The sequence below is a fragment of the Sorex fumeus genome, unplaced genomic scaffold, assembly GCF_029834395.1.
Source record: "Sorex fumeus unplaced genomic scaffold, SorFum_2.1 ptg000122l, whole genome shotgun sequence".
NCBI classification, from domain to species: Eukaryota; Metazoa; Chordata; class Mammalia; order Eulipotyphla; family Soricidae; genus Sorex; species Sorex fumeus.
In genome coordinates this window covers 9,901,778-9,919,166 of record NW_026606179.1, presented here as the reverse complement: position 1 = coordinate 9,919,166, position 17,389 = coordinate 9,901,778, and the positions used below count along the sequence as shown (strand labels likewise).

At 46.0% G+C, this 17,389-nt stretch overlaps 1 protein-coding gene across 1 annotated transcript; it reads left to right on the top strand.

The window, feature by feature from the left end:
• Positions 1–4,969: 4,969 nt before the first annotated feature.
• On the top strand, positions 4,970–6,028 carry LOC130044318 (N-formyl peptide receptor 2-like). The gene has a single exon (XM_056137011.1). It carries the CDS (start codon positions 4,970–4,972, stop codon positions 6,026–6,028), a length of 1,059 nt encoding a protein of 352 aa, XP_055992986.1.
• The last annotated feature ends 11,361 nt before the right edge of the window (positions 6,029–17,389 follow it).

Genomic DNA, 17,389 nt, shown 5'->3' with positions numbered 1-17,389 from the left:
CCACACCTGGCAGTGCTCAGAACTGACTCCTAGATCTGCACTCAGGGATTACTCCTGGCGGGCCTGAGGGACCCTATGGGTTGCCGGGGATGGAACCTGGGTTGGCCGAGTGCAAGTGCCCTCCATTCCATGCTGTCTCTTGGCCCAAGAGCAGGTTTATTCAACTATAATCTCTGTCCCTTCATTCAAAGTCCTCTCATTGTTTCATCTTCTCGCGTCTCTGGAAGGAGAGTGCCTGGGCACCCCGATTCCAGGCCTTGGTCCATTGGAGGACTCAACCCCAGCCTAAGTCAGGAGACTGCCAGGCCTGAGTTTTGGAGGAAAGTGTGCCAAGAACAGTTCCGGAGTCCCTGCGGGGACCTTAATAGGCTCTGAAACTTCTGATTTCTGATTGGTCTCAACTCCTTGTTCCTCCCCTTCGTCCTACATTAAGAGCACAGCCTGGCCCTTCCTCGGAGTTACCAAACAGGAAACAAGAACAAGCGACAGGAGAGGGAGTCGGCTGGTGGTAAGTTGGTGCTGCACCTTTGGGGATGTATGACTGGATGCGGTGGCAGAGATCTCGCACCCTTGAGAGTTGGGGTATCTGCAGAGTCTGCATGAGCCCCTTTCTGAGATTTTGCCAGTCCAGGCAGAGAAGGGCTGTTAGGTATAAAATGGCCCGGCAGGCCAAATGGATGTGAGATAGCTCAGCAAACATTTTATATTGGCTCCTTGTTCAAATGATTTTATTTTTGAAGGGAGAATGGGGGAGAACACCCAGCAGTGCTCAGGGCTGACTTCTGGCTCTGTGCTCAGGGATCACTCCTGGTGGGGCTCAGGGGCCAAATGGGGTGCCGGCTATCAAACCTGGATTAGGTGGACTGTCTCTCCAGTCCTCAAATATTCTTTATGGCACATTGGGTTAGACACACAGGTTAGTAGAATTACTGTATTGTTAGCAATAATTTCTGTGATTTTGTAGGAGTTGGAGGTCACAAGACTAGAGAGGTAGTATAGCAGGTAGCGTGTTTGTCTTGCAACAGGAAGCAGAATCAACAGGAAACTTTCTTCACTCTCGCGGGTTCAGGTGGATTGGACGGTTTTGGAGAGGAAAGGCTAAAACAGTTCCAGGGAGTGAAAGTGATGGTCCGCTAGTCTGAGAGGTCAGTTGGCAGGTCCTCTGGGCACCACCATGAACAAACCTGGGCAACATCCTGGATGTGCCCCCCACTCTCCACAAACAGACCAGAAAACCCAGGGAAGTTCTGATTGTTCTCACTTGCTCCTTGAAATATGATGCGAGGCCTCAGCTGAGAATGAGAGAGGGAAAGGGAGTGGGGGGAGGAGGTAACGGAAACAATTGTTCCAAAAATTGGAAATGGGAATATGTGAGTGACCCAGACAGACTGAGTTTCTGCTTGAAATCTGTGGTAAGGGGCCAGAGCCACAGGGAGGGCAATTGTCCTGCATGCGGATGACCTGGGCTCCATCCCTGGCACCCCACAGGGTCCAAGTCCCTCCAGGGAGTGACCCCTGAATACAGAGCCAGCAGTAAGTGCTGAGCACCGCCAGATTTGGCTGTCCTTCGTGCCCCACCAAAGGAAATGAAATCTGTGGTCACCCTTTAAAATAACTGTGACATGGGCAAGTCACTTTTCCTGCTGGTTTCTCCCATGGCATGAGCATCTCAGGGGTAGGACATTGCCATTAGATATGGTAAAATGTGTAATCACTGGCCCAAGTTAGATGCTTGTCAGAGCAGCCAGGAAGGTCTGCGAGGATTCCTGTGGGCACCAGGAAGGTCTGAGGGGATTCTCTCCCGTGCCCACCGTGGGGACAGCGCAAGGGTTTTACAATCTTACTTCATAATTTCTTTCCCCAGAAATTGCTTCATCAGCCCCCTTTGTGGTTTTAAAACCAGTTCCTTAAAGACGACTGGGCCCTTCAGCTCTTTGGGGTGCTCAGCAGGAGCAGAGTCTGTAGTAAAGACCTGGATGTTGAGGAAGTTCGTGGTGGGGAGAGGGAACAGCTGGTTGCTGGGGGATCTGGCTCATGTCGGCTCTATCTCGGACACAGTTATTGTGCCTCATCAGTTCATGATTTCCTCACCTGAGAAGGGCTGCCTGCCTTATAACGGAGACCACCCACGTCTGCCATGCCACAGGGGTGGACTTCATGCTCTATGCATGGTTGCAGCTGCATCTTCCTCAAATGTCATGGGAGGTACGGGTGCTCAGGCTCTCTGAGGCTGGAGAGAGGGCTCAGTGGGCAGGAAACTTGCCTTGCATGTGGCCAACAGGAATTTGATTCCCGGCATCCCATATAGTCCCCTGAGAATTATCAGGAGTGATCCCTGAGTTCAGAGCCAAGAGTGAGCAATGTATACCCCCAGATGTAGCCCCAAAACCACAGAGAGAAAGAGAGCGAGAGAGCATATGCAAAACTCTTGACAGAGTGAACATGTTTAGAAATAGTGTAGTGACCTCTCTCTGTACATGGTTATGCCCTGGCATTGAGCTTCGACGATGCATAGCCTGGCATTGCTTTTTAGGACACAGCTCAGATTCTGCTGAAGAGCTCCCAGTCATGAATGACAGCCCTCTGCATGTCTGTCCCGCTTGGAATCTCCCCTAGAAATCAACTTTCACCACAGACTCACTCCCATTCTGCCACAGCGTCATCTGACACTTAGAGATGTCATGCAGGAGAACTCACCCGAGCTGCACTCTGTAGGAGATAGGAGCAGGAACTACTTAGCTACTGCCAGCTAGGACCCAGGGCACTGTGCACTCGAGCATTCAGAGTCTGCCCCCTGCTCCCTGCCAGGAGTATGCCCAAGGTCTGAAACCAGAGCAGAGGGACACTGGCTTGGTGTGGGGGAGAGGTGGAAAAGCTTCTTCAACACATTCTACAGCTCACAGGAGACAACTACTCTGAGACAGCACAGAGGGAAAGACAGTGCAGGCAGGTGACCACTGCACATGGCCACTGCACAGAGACAAGAATAGCCCCTGAGCACTGCTAGGAGTGCCCCACTGCTCCTCCCAACAACCCCCACCCCCAGCCAAAATAGAGAAAAAAAGCAAAAACTCTGCTTTCAAAAGAAGTCAGGTCCAGTGATACTGGGGTCAAGGCTGAGGGGAATGAAGCAACATCCAACAGAGACCCTGTGACAGTGGTCAAGGCAATCAGGAAGGAAGAATGGATGGAGGGATCACAGAGAGCAGAAGTCAACAAAGCAACTCCCACCTGGCTGTGGTCTCTCCAGGAAATCTTGGGGCACCCCTGAAAAGATAGCATTTGATTCTTTTTTTAAAAATTAAAAAAAAATTATTGTATCACCTGGCTGGAGTGATAGCACAGCGGTAGGGTGTTTTGCCTTGCGTGCAGCTGGCCCTGCTGAGCCGGGTTCAATTCTTCCACCTCTCTTGGAGAGCCCAGCAAGCCCGAGAGTATCTCGCCTGCACGGCAAAGCCTCGCCAGCTACCCATGATGTATTCAATATGCCGAACACAGTAACAACAAGTCTCAAAAATGGAGACATTACTGGGCCCGCTCGAGCAAATCGATGAACAACAGGAAAACAGTGACAATGATTGTATCACCGTGAGAACAGTCACGAAGCTTTTGGGTTTAAGTCTCGGTCATACAATGATCAAACTGCTATGAGCCAGCATGGCAGGAAATACAGTTCAGGCAAGTGGCCCCTACTTATGGCCCCTGACCACAGGAATAGTCTGTGAGCACTGCCAGGGGTGCCCCACTGCTCCTCCCACACCACCCCCTCCCCGAAATGGAAAAGAAACAAAAGCTCTGCTTTCAAAGGAGGAAGTCAGACCCAATGATACTGGGGTCAAGACTGAGGAGAATGGAGCAACATCCAACAGAGTCCCTGTGACAGTGACCAGGGCAGGCAGGAAGGAAAAACAGATGGAGGGGCCACTGAGAGAGAAAGGCAACAAAGCAACTCCAGCCTGGCTGTGGTCCTCTCCGGGAAATCTTGGGATACCCTCTGAAAAGACAGCATTTGGTTCTTTCAGGGAACCACACGCAGTGCTCAGGGCTTACTCCTGGCTCTGTGCTCAGGAATCACTCCTGGTGGGACTCAGGGGACCACCGGGGGATTGTTACATGCAAGGCAAGTGCCCTGCCCACCGCATTCTCACAACAGCCCCAAAGGCCACACTTCAGAGCCACTTTTGATCTGGTTCTGTCCAGTCTGGTACTGGGGTATTGCTTCCTCCTCTGAGGTCCAACAAACCACTGGACCTTCCAGCCCTGTTCTTCTGGGAAGGGGAGACAGTGGGTGCCTTGTGGTGAAAGGGTGAACAGGGAGTCTGGTGCCGGGACTCTTGAGGAGGTGGAATAACTTCGGGGAAGAGAATTTTCAACTTTTTGAAGCTTAGTTTTAACACAATGGGGCTGGCAGGGAGGCTTCCTCCTGGCTCTGTGCTCAGGGCTCACTCCTGTGGTGCTCCGGGGGCCATATGGGGTGCTGGGGGATGGAGTCTGGGTTTGCTGGTTCAGGTGTCCGGCCCACTGGCCTAAGTCTCTGGCTCCAGGCTTCTCATTCTTTTTGTTGTTTTTTTCTTTGATGTGGGAGCCACAGCTGGAGGTGGTTTACAAGTGGCAGGACTCAGGGGACCACAAATGGTGCTGAGGCTCGAATCCAGGACGGTGTGGAGTGTCTGCAGTGTGGGGGTGTGCTGGTGAGCGTAGGGGTGTGTGCAGTGTGGGGATGTGCTGGTGGTGGGCGTGGGGGTGTGTGGGGGTGTGCTGGTGGGCGTGGGTGTGTCTGCAGTGTTGGGGTGTGTGGTGGGTGTGGGGGTATCTGCAGAGTGGGGTGTGCTGGTGGGAATAGGGTGTGTTGGTGGGCGTGGGGCCTGCTGGTGGGAGCTGGTGTCTTGGTTGAAGGCAAAGCTGATGCTGTGAGGAGGTCCCACTGCTGAGGAATGGCCACTGTTGTGGTGTTTCAGGTGCAGCCAGGATGGAGTCCAACCTTTCTGCCCTCCTGAATGGCTCGGAAGAGACAGCCTCCACGTCTGAACCTGCTGGCCTCACTACTCTGAGGATCTTCTCCCTGGTGGTGCTGGGGGTCACCTTTGTCCTTGGTGTAGTGGGCAATGGGCTTGTGATCTGGGTAACTGGCTTCCGGATGCAACGCACTGTCACCACCGTCTGTTATCTGAACCTGGCCTTGGCCGACTTCTCCTTCACGGCCACACTCCCCTTCCTCATTGTCTCCGAGGCCATGAAAGATAAGTGGCCTTTTGGCTGGTTCCTATGCAAGTTGATTCATATTGTGGTGGACATCAACCTCTTTGGCAGTGTCTTCCTCATCGCCTTCATCGCGCTGGACCGCTGCATCTGTGTCCGGCACCCTGTCTGGGCGCAAAACCACCGTACTGTTGGCCGGGCTTGGAAACTGCTCCTTGGGCCCTGGATTCTTGCCTTCATCCTGACTATGCCAGTTATCATCTTTGTGACCACGGTCTCGGATGGAAAGGGGAATACATACTGCACCTTCAACTTTTCGGTTTGGAGCAGAAACCCGGAGGAGATGCTCAAGTTTGCCTTCCACATGCTGCTAGCCCGGGGCAGCATCCGTTTTGTCATTGGCTTCAGCATGCCCATGTCGGTGGTTGCTGTCTGCTATGGACTCATTGCAGCTAAGATCCATCGGAAAGGCATGATCAAGTCTAGCCGTCCCCTGCGGCTGCTCACTGCTGTCGTGGCGTCTTTCTTCCTCTGCTGGTTTCCCTTCCAGCTGGTCGCTCTCCTGGGCACAATCTGGCTCAGGGAGACAGTGTTCGAAGGCAGGTACAAGATCCTTGACGTGCTGGTCCACCCCACGAGCGCCCTGGCCTTCTTCAATAGCTGCCTCAATCCCTTGGTCTACGTGTTTGTGGGCCAGGACTTCCGAGATAAGCTGATTAGTTCCCTGCCTGCCAGTCTGGAGAGGGCCCTGACTGAGGATTCCACCCCAACCACAGATAGCACCACCAAGGCTGCCCCTGCTGCTGAGGCCAACGCCCAGGCACCGTGAAGTCGTCTCGAGCTTTGCTGCTTCCCCCCAGCTTCCCGTCCCAGCCTTATGTCCCATTGGTCATACTGAACAAAAACATATTGCTAGCCTCTGATTCGGCAGTGGGAAAATAAATGGTTGGGGGCTGGAGCGATAGCACAGTGGGTAGGGCGTTCGCCTTGCACGTGGGAGGCCCGGGTTCGATTCCCAGCATCCCATATGGTCCCCCCAAGCAACGCCAAGAGTAATTCCTGAGTGCAGAGCTAGGAGTAATGCCTGTGCTTGCAGGGTGTATCCCAAAGAGCTAAAACAAAACAAAATAAAACAAACAAAAAAATAAATGGTTGTAAAGGAGTCATGTTTTAGCATTTGAGACAGACACCCAAATCCTGGGTTAAGTGAAGGTATTTACCACTTAAAGGAGATACAGATTCTTGGAGAATTTGACCAGCCTCGGTAAAAGGGTATATTGAGGGGAAAACATTATTTCACTCCTGAATTTTGCTGTTTGGGGCCATGCCCAGTGGTTCTGGGAGGGTGGGGGGTGGAGATACTCCCAGTTTGTTCCAAGTTACTCCTGGAGGTCCTCAGGGGACCCTGTGCACCCCTGGCATGCAAAGGGTGTGCTCCAGTCCTTTGAGCTTTCTCCTTAGCTGTGCTCAGAAATGACTCTTGGCTCTGTGCTCGGTGATCACTCCTAGAAGTGCTGGAGGGACCAGGTGTGGTTCCAGGGATTGAACTCAGGTCAGCCACAAGCAAGGCCAGTGCCTGAGCTACTGGCTCTCCAGCCTTCTATAGGATATTTTTTGTTTATTTTGGGGCCACATTCCTTGGTGGTCAAGGTTTATGCCTGACTGCACTCAGGGATCACTCCTAGTGGGGCTCAGGGGACCACATGTGGTGCCAGAAATTGAGTCTGGGTCAGCCACATGCAAGGCAAGCACCCTACCTACTGCGCTGTCTCTCCAGAACCCATATAGAATTCTTAAAAAATGGAATCACTGTGAGATACAGTTACAAAGTTGTTAATGTTGGTTTTGGTCATATAATGTTTATAGGAGTTTTAAAAAGTAGAACTGCACTGTCCTCCCGTTGTTCATCAATTTTGCTTGAGCAGGCCCAGTAATGTCTCCATTGTAAGACTTGTTACTGTGTTTGGCATATCGAATACGTCACAGGTAGCTTGCCAGGCTTTGCTGTGCGGGCAAGATACTCTCGGTAGCTTGCTCTGCTCTCCGAGAGGGGCAGAGGAATTGAACCCGGGTCGGCCGGGCTGGCCACGTTCAAGGCAAATGCCCTACCTCTCTGCTATTAACAAATCAACTCTTTTATTTTTTACAGCTCTTTTTTTTCTACAAAGATTAAAATGTTTCCCCCTTTTATTGAATCACCATGAGACACACAGTAACAAAGCTGTTCATAACTGGGTTTCAATCAAACAACACCCAACCCAACACCAGTGTTCATTTCCCAAAACCAATGCTACCAGTTTCCCTCCTACCACACTTCTCAGTCTGCAATCTTCACTTTTTAAATACATTATTAGTTTGCTTTTTTTTGAACTATATAAATGGGATTATTGTGAATTCTTCTGTGTTTGGTATTATATTAAAGGGATGATATACCTTGTATTTTATTATTATTATTTTGCTGTTGTTGTTGTTTGGGGGCCATGTCTGGTGATGCTCAGGAATTACTCCTGTTTCCAGGTCAGCCACAAGCAAGGCAAACTCCCTACCTGCCGTACTATTGCTCGAGCTCCTATACCTAGTGCTCTTCTGAGTCTGCTTCCTTCCCCCCAATCCCCTGTACCTGCAGCTGCCTCCCTGCTATTGAGTCTGCCTCTTTTTCTCATAATTATTCTTGTGAAATGACATGTACTGTCTTGCTGTATTTTGCTCATTTTCATTGTTTTATAGTACACCATAGTATGACTATACCACAAATCATTAATTAGATCATTAGAACATCTCTGTTTGGGGGATATGGCTCCATCTATAACAATAACATATAATGGGTGTCTTTTAAACAACATGAATTTATTCTATTTCCACTGTTCTAGCAGCTGGGAAGTTCAAGTTTATGGTGCTGTAGGTTCTGTGTCTGCTGACTGATCAGCCTGGTCATAGACAGCTTTCTTTTTGATTTTACCTTACATGACAGAAAGAATAGAATCTTTTATAAAGGGCCCAATTCCCACTCATAAGAGTGGTGGTATAATCATGGTCAGGATTTATGACCTAATCACTTCCCTAAACGATTGTACAGGGGACTGGTTTCAAAACCATCTATTTTAAAAGCATTGAAAAAAATCTGACTACAGAAGTTTCCATTTATAAGAGCTTTATTCTTTTTTTTAAAAATGAATGTTATTAGATTGCATGAGATGTATTTTCAGCACACATTCATTAACGTTGATCCTTTTCTTTCCATCATCATACATTGTTTAATTTTTGCCATGTTAAAACAATGATTGCATTCCTAGAATTCAGTTAAATTTGTCATGATATACTGCACATATGTTTACTATAACAAAATTAGATTCATTTAGAATCTCTGCACTCACGCGGGTGTAAGGGCAGTCTGTTATTTTACTTTCCTCTCATAACCATGTCAGGTTTTAAATCAAGCTCACGATGGTCTCCTGAAGAAAGAGTTGATAAGTGGTTCCCCACATTTAAATTTAATTTCCTAGTATTCTCTCTCTCTCTTATTTTTAGGCCACACCTCCCAGTGCTCAGGGGTTACTCCTGGCACTCAGGAATCACTCCTAACAGTGCCTGGGGAACCATATGGTATGCTGGGGATTAAACCTGGGTCAGCGCCCTACCTGCTGTGCTCTTGCTCTGACCCTGATCATATGTCCTTGGTCCATTTAGCTGCTTTACTCAGTCTTCTTCCCTTCCCTTCCTGTTACCCCCCAAACTTTTTGCATTTCTAGTGACAATCAGTTTACTGGGTCCCATTTACAGTCTTGGCTCTGAGAAATGTTTTTAAGTGTTCAAGGAATTGGTACTTTTAATGCCCAATGAAGAGGTGTCCACAGAAAACAAGGAATAAATACAACATGCCAAGGGTGGAGGCCACAAAAAGATGCAGGTTGCAGAGAGAAGAAGCATCTTCAGGTGGCTGGTTCAGAAGCTTTCTCTACTCCAGAGCAGGGTTTTTCTGGGCTATTTCTGTTCACAGGCTGGGCTGTGGATTAGAGCATCAGGTGCTTGCCAAGTTGTATTCACGTTTCTCCTCGTTCTCAGGAGCTCCTCACTGCCCTGCCCTGCTGGCCCCAGTGTGTGCCAGGCTCCAGAGGTGGGGTCTTTTATTTTTCTTTTTTGGTCACAGCCAGCGATTCTCAGGGGTTACTCTTGGCTCATGCACTCAAAATAACTCCTGATGGTGCTTGGGGGACCATATGGGATGCCGGGGATTGAATCTGGGTCGGCAGGGTGCAAGGCAAACACCCTATCTCCTGTACTACCGCTCTGGCCCCACTAAGTCAAGCTAGATGGGGCTGAGTCCACAGTCCCTGGTCAAGTTTTGGTGCTTCCACTTTGGGAAGAACCCATTGTGTATCTCCCTGACATGATGGGACTAATTTCTAAGCAGTGAGAGGCAATGGTTGGGGGCCGGAGCAATAGACAATGGGGAGGGAGCTCGCCTTGCACGCAGCCAACAAACATTCGATCCCTGGCACCGCATAAGGTCCTCCAAGCCTGCCAGGAGTGATCCCTGAGCACAGAGGCAGGAGTAAATTTACCATAGCAAAATAAAAGAGGACATGAGAAAATGAAAAGATATCCCCTGCTCATGGGTCAGGAGAATTAACATTGTCAAAATGGCAATACTTCCCAAAGCATTGTACAAATTCATTGCAATCCCTATAAGGACACCCATGACATTCTTCAAAGAAATGGAGCAAACACTCCTGAAATTCGTATGGAACAATAAGCCCCCACGAATAGCTAAAGCAATTCTTGGGGGGGAAAATGGGAGGAATCAAACTCCCTAACTTCAAACTCTACTACAAAACAGTAATAATTAAAACAGCATGGTACTGGAACAAAGGCAGAGCTGTAGAGCAATGGAATAGCGTTGAATATACTGACATCTCCCCCCAAGCATATGATCATCTAATCTTTGATAAGGGCGCAAGAAAAGTGAAGTGGAGAAAGGAAAGCCTCTTTAACAAATTGTGCTGGCAAAACTGAATGGCTACCTGCAAAAAAGTGGGCTCAGATCTCTGCCTAACTCCATGTACAAAAGTAAGATCAAAGTGGATTAAAGACAACATCAGACCGGAATCCATAAGGCACATTGAAGAAAAAGTTGGCAAAACCCTCCATGACACTGAAACTAATGGTATCTTCAAAGATGTCACGCCACTGGCCAAGCAAGTGAAAACAGAGATAGAAAAATGGGACAATCTTAAACTAAGAAGCTTCTGCACTTCCAAAGAAACAGTGACCAAAATACAAAGACAGTCTACAGAATGGGAAAGGATATTCGCCGAATTCACATCCGACAAGGGGTTGATATCAAGGATATACAAAGTACTGGTTGAACTCCACAAGAAGAAAACATCCAACCCCATAAAAAAATGGGGCGATGAAATGAATAGAAACTTTCTCAAAGAAGAAATCTGAATGGCAAAAAGGCACATGAGAAAATGCTCTACATCGTTAATCATCAGGGATATGCAGATCAAAACCACAATGAGATACCATCTCACACCTCAGAGTCTGGCCCACATCCAAAAGAATAAAAGCAACTGGTGCTGGCGCGGACGTGGCGAGAAAGGGACCCTCCTTCACTGCTGATGGGAATGCTGATTGGTTCAGTCCTTCTGGAAAACAGTATGGACGATTCTCAAAAAATTAGAAATAGAACTCCATTTGACCCAGCAATATCACTCCTGGGAATATATCCCAGAGAGGCAAAAATGTGTAGTCGATGTGACATCTGCACTTGTTTGTTCATTGCAGCACTCTTTAAAATAGCCAGAATCTGAAAAAAAAACTGAGTGCCCAAGAAAAGATGATTGGTTAAAGAACCTTTGGTACATCTACACAATGGAGTACTATGTAGCTGTTAGAAAAGATGAAGTCATGAAATTTACATACAAGTGGTACTACATGGAAAGTATCATGCTAAGCTAAATGAGTCAGAAAGAGAGGGATAGACATAAAAAGATTGCATTCATCTGGGGGAAATAAAGTAACAAAATAGGAGATTAATACCCAAGAATAGCCGAGATTAGTACCAGGAATTTTACTCCATGGCTTAGAGGCCAGCCAGGCATTCTAGGGGAAAGGACAGCTCAGATAGAGAAGGGAGCACCAAATAAAGGGTGTTTGGAGGATATTCCCAGAATGGGAGATGCAAGTTGAAAGTAGATGATGGACTGAACATGATTGTCACTCAATGCCTCTTTTGCAGACCACAACACCCAAAAGAGAGAGAGAACAAAAGGGAATGCACTGCCACAGAGGCAGGGTGGGATGGAGGGGGTGGGGGTGGGAGGGATACTGGGATCCATGGTGGTAGAAAATGGGCACTGGTGGAGGGATGGGTATTTGATCATTGTATAATCGAAACCCAAGCACAAAAATTTCTAAGTCTACAACTGTACCGCATGGTGTTTCACTGATAAAAATTTAAAAAAAAATTTACCTGAGCACCCCTGGTGTGGCTCCCAATCCAAAACAATGAAGAGGCAATGACTGAAGCCTATCTTGAATTCTACTCAAGGAGCTTTCTCATTCTCTTTCCCCTTAAAACTGTTTTAAAAATATTTAAAATATTTTTAAGCTAGGTAACATGGTTACAATAGAATTAACCTTCATGAGATATGCAGTTACCAGGTGGTTCATGAATGAGTTTCCATCATACAATGTTCGACCAGACCACCTGCCCTTCACCAGTGCACATTTGCCATCACCCATGTCCACATTTCCCTCCCACCGACCTGCGCCCCACCTGACAGCCTGCCTTGATGGAAGATGCTCTTCTTCCTTCTCTGCTCTCCCTTTCTCTTACTTTCATTTAGGGCCTGTTAACCTTCATGATTTTTATGTACCATCACTGCCCTGACCTGTCTATCACAGTCTCCCTCCTCCCGCACTCCACTGCTTGGGGATCTCAGTTTTTCCAGACAAAGGCTCAAGTTTGTCCCCATTTGCTGTCTGTTCCCTAGGTTTGCTTCCCCGTGTCCCACAGGTGAGTGACATCATTCAGTATCTGTCCTTCTCCCACTGACATACTGAGCATGACATCCTACCATCCCTCCCCAGTTGCTGAAAGCTGCCACATTCCATCTCTTCTGACCATGTGCTGCGCCTGTGCTGTGCTTCTTAGCCATGCACCCGGCACCGGGCAGCTGGGCTGGGTCCAGTCTGGCTCTGGTGCTGAGCAGTGAGCACAGGTGCTTAACTCTTTCCAAACCCACGAGTTTGTGTCCTTTGGATAGATGCTAAGATGGAGAGTCGCTAGGTCATCTGGATGAGATCGCTCACTCTTCGAACAGCCTGCATTGCACTGCACTGAATGAATGGACAGTCTATTTAATCAGTCACATAATCATGAACCTTTATATTGTTCCCAAACTGGGGGGGGGGGGGAGAGTAGGTGGGCACAGTGGCAGGAGAGAAACCAAGGACACTGTGGTTGAAAATGTACTCTGGTGAAGGAATGTGTGTTGAAACAGTCAGGAAGAACCTTATAACTGTGTATCTCATGGTGATTTAATTAAAAACAAAACAAAACAAAAAACTATGCCTATTCCAAAAAAACATTGTTACCAAACCTATGCTGTGCCCAACAGTGCCACTGTAATAATTGTCTATGTGTCCCCTTGCATGGGTATGATTTTATCTGGAGGGTTCATAAGATGATAATGAATTTAGCTGATTTCCCTGCTCTTATCTCTTTACACTGCCTCTTCGAATACCCCTCTTAGGAAGACAGCTTTTCTTGATGTCAATATGGATGCCTGATAAGGCTGGCCGAGAAAAACCAATCCAATTAAGGCATTATTAATGATATGATTAAGGAATTAGTTTGGGCATTCCAGTAGTATTATGGCTATTGTTTTTAAGGTTCTTATCTACTAGAGATAGAGACTTCAGTGTATATGATAAAAATTTGATATTTACTGTAAAATATTCCAGAGAAGGAAAAATAAAAAGGAAAAGAGAAAAAAATGAAATCAGGTTGACAAAATGTTTTTTTCTTTTGATATGTCTATTGGAATTTATTATTATTATTTTTAATAGTGAGACATCATGAGGTACAGTTGCAGACTTACACATTTTTGTGCTTGGGTTTCAATTATACAATGATCCATCCCTCCACCAGTGCCCACTTCCCACCACCACGGATCCCAGTATCCCTCCCGCCCCCCATCCCCCCATCCCACCCTGCCTCTGTGGCAGGGCATTCCCTTTTCTTCTCTCTCTCTCTTATTGGGTGTTGTGGTTTGCAAAAGAGGCAATGCGTGACAATCATGTTTAGTCTATAGTCTACCTTTCGCATGCTTCTCCCATTCTGGGAGGATCCTCCCAACACCCTTTATTTGATGTTCACTTCTCTATCTGAGCTCCCTTTCCCCCTAGTATGTGTGGTTGGCCTCCAAGCCATGGAATAAAATTCCTGGTACTAATCTCGGCCATTCTTGGGTGTTAGTCTCCTATTATATTACTTTATGTTCCCCAAATGAATGCAATCTTTCTATGTCTATCCCTCTCTTTCTGACTCATTTTGCTTAACACGATACTTTCCATGTAGTACCACTTGTATGTAAATTTCGTGACTTCGTCTTTTCTAACAGCTACATAGTACTCCATTGTGTAAATGTACCAAAGTTTCTTTAACCAGTCATCTGTTCTCGGGCACTGAGGTTTTTTCCAGATTCTGGCTATTGTAAACAATGCTGCAATGAACAGACAATTGCAGATGTCATTTCGACTACACTTTTTTTGTCTCTCTGGGATATATTCCCAGGAGTGGTATTTCTGGATCAAAAGGGGGCTCAATTTCTAATTTTTTAAGAATCATCCATACTGTTTTCCAAAAGGGCTGAACCAGTCGGCATTCCCACCAACAGTGAAGGAGTGTCCCTTTCTCGCCACATCCACGCCAGCACCGGTTGCTTTTGTTCTTGTGGATATGGGCCAGTCTCTGTGGTGTGTAATGATATCTCATTGTAGTTTTGATCTGCATCTCCCTGATGATTAATGATGTGGAGCATTTTCTCATGTGCCTTTTAGCCCTTCGGATTTCTTCTTTGTGAAAGTTTCTATTCATTTCATCGCCCCATTTTTTGATGGGGTTGAATGTTTTCTTTTTGTGGAGTTCAACCAGTATTTTGTATACCCTTGATATTAACCCCTTATCGGATGTGTATTTGGCGAATATCCTTTCCCATTCTGTAGACTATCTTTGTATTTTGGTCACTGTTTCTTTTGAGGTGCAGAAGCTTCTTAGTTTAAGATTGTCCCATTTGTCTATCTCTGTTTTCACTTGCTTGGCCAGTGGTGTGACATCTTTGAAGACACCATTAGCTTCTATGTCATGGAGGGTTTTGCCAACTTTTTCCTCAGTGTACCTTACGGATTTCGGTATGATGTTGAGGTCTTTAATTCACTTTGGTCCTACTTTTGTACATGGAGTTAGGCAGAGATCTGAGCCCACTTTTTTGCATGTAGCCATCCACTTTTGCACAATTTGTTAAAGAGGCTTTCCCTTGCTCCACTTCACTTTTTTTGCCCCCTTATCAAAGATTAGATGCTCGTATGCTTGGAGGGAGATGTCAGTATATTCAACCCTGCTCCATTGGTCTACAGCTCTGCCTTTGTTCCAGTACCATGCTGTTTTAATTATTACTGCCTTGTAGTAGAGTTTGAAGTTAGTGAGGTTGATTCCTCCCATTTTCTTTTCCCCAAGAATTGCTTTAGCTATTCGTGGGGGATTATTGTTCCATATAAATTTCAGGAGTGTTTGCTCCATTTCTTTGAAGAATGTCATGGGTATCCTGATAGGGATCGCATTGAATTTATACAGTGCTTTGGGAAGTATTGTCATTTTGACAATGTTAATTCTCCCGATCCATGAACAGGGAATATTTTTCCATTTCCTCGTATCCTCTTTTATTTCCTAAAGTAGAGTTTTGTAGTTTTCTTTGTACAGGTCCTTTACTTCCTTAGTTAAGGTGATTCCTAGGTACTTGATTTTCTGGGGCACAATTGTAAACGGGATTATTTTCTTCATGTCACTTTCTTCTCTTTCACTATTTGCATATAGAAAAGCCATGGACTTTTGGGTATTAATTTTATAGCCTGCAACTTTACTAAACAAGACTATTGTTTCTAGAAGTTTCTTGGTAGAGGTTTTAGGGTTCTCTAAGTATAGTATCATATCATCTGTGAATAGTGAGAGCTTGATTTCTTCATTTCCTACCTGGATGCCCCTAATATCTTTTTCTTGCCTAATCGCTATTGCAAGTACTTCCAGTACTATATTGAACAGCAGTGGAGAGAGTGGGCATCCTTGTCTCGTCCCTGATCTTAGGGGGAAGGCTCTCAGTTTTACCCCATTGAGGACGATGCTTGCTGTAGGCTTGTGGTAGATGGCTTTAACAATATTGAGGAAAGTCCCCTCTATCCCCATTTTGGCTAGGGTTTTCATCATAAATGGGTGATGGATCTTGTCAAATGCTTTCTCTGCATCTATTGATATGATCATATGATTTTTATCTTTTCTTTCGTTGATATGGTGGATATGTTGATTGATTTCCAAGTGTTAAACCATCCTTGCATCCCCGGGATGAATCCCACTTGGTCATGGTGTATGATCTTTTTGATGAGTAGTTGAATTCTATTTGCTAGTATTTTGTTGAGAATCTTCACATCCGTGTTCATCAGGGATATCGGCCTGTAGTTTTCTTTTCTCATGGTGTCTTTGTTTCCTTTTGGTATTAGAGAGATATGGGATTCATAGAAATGGTTTGGGAGAGTTTCTGTTTTTTCAATTTCCTGGAAAAGCTTGATAAGAACTGGCAGTAGGTCCTCTTTAAATGTTTGGAAAAATTCCCTAGTGAATCCATCTGGACCTGGGCTTTTGTTTTTAGGAAGACTTTTGATTACAGTTTCGATTTCTTTGATGTTAATAGGTCTATTCAGATAGCTAGATCTTCTTGATTCAGCTATGCTAGATTATAGGTGTCCAGGAATTTTTCCATTTCTTCTAGGTACTCTTGTTTCGTGGCATACAGACTTTCAAAGTAGTCTCTGATGATCTTTTGGATTTCTTTGGTTTCTGTTGTGATATCCCCCTTCTCATTTCTGATTTGGTTTATTAGGGTTCTCTCTCTGTTTCTTTGTGAGTGTTGCTAGTGGTTTATCTATCTTGTTTATTTTCTCGAAGAACCAGCTCTTGGTTTCATTGATCTTTCGGATTGTTTCTTTGATTTCCATGTCATTGATTTCTGCTCTAATTTTTTAAAATAATTTATTTATTTATTGAATCACTGTGGGAAAAGTTACAAAGCTTTCAGGTTTAGATCTCGGTCATGCAAATATCAAACACATTTCCCTTTGCCAATACTTATTTTTCACCACAAAGAACCCCAATAAACCCCCACCCTCACCCCTCCCAATGCCTGTGAGGCAGATGAATTCTAGTTAACAGTCTATCTACTTTGACTAGATTCATTTTTTCAATAAAAGATGCACCATTATTATTTAGAGTTTACCCCCCCCCCCCCAAATCAGACATGCTTTTCTGAAAAAGCATTGTGAAATGATTTGCTTTCTACAGCTGGGTTCAAGAATTAAATGATGTCTTGGTTTTGGATTTCTGCTATTTTACTTATTAACCCTGGAAGTATTTCTACTGAGAGTCAGGTAATTAAGAGATTGGTTTCTGTGCTCTGGAGCCAAGGCCATGCTGGAGAGCCGCTCGTGGGGGGCAACTGGTGTCCTCGGTAGGGCGTGAAGGACAAGCCTGGAACGCCCCCCTTCACATGAGGTTTTAGTCGCCCCGTCACCACCGGCTCATACCTGGCTTTCCACAAGGCTCCCAAGCAGCTGCCATCTCTGCTCTAAGTTTTATGATCTCTTTCCTTCTGCCTGATTTAGGCTCTTTCTGTTGATCCTTTTCTAAGGTCCTGAGTTGTGAGGTCAAGTTGTTTATGTGCATCCTTTCTACAGACCTAAGATATGCTTGCAGAGCTATAAATTTTTCCCTTAATACGGCTTTTGCTGCATCCCATAAGTTCTGGTAGCTCGTGTCTTCACTCTCATTAGTTTCCAGGAATCTTTTGATTTCGTCCTTGACTTCGTTCCTGACCCACTCGTTGTTCAGCATTGAGTTGTTTAAATTCCAGGTGTT

Coding starts and splice junctions, on each gene's coding strand:
- LOC130044318 (XM_056137011.1), top strand. CDS start 4,970: ATGGAGTCCAACCTTTCTGCCCTCCTGAATGGCTCGGAAGAGACAGCC.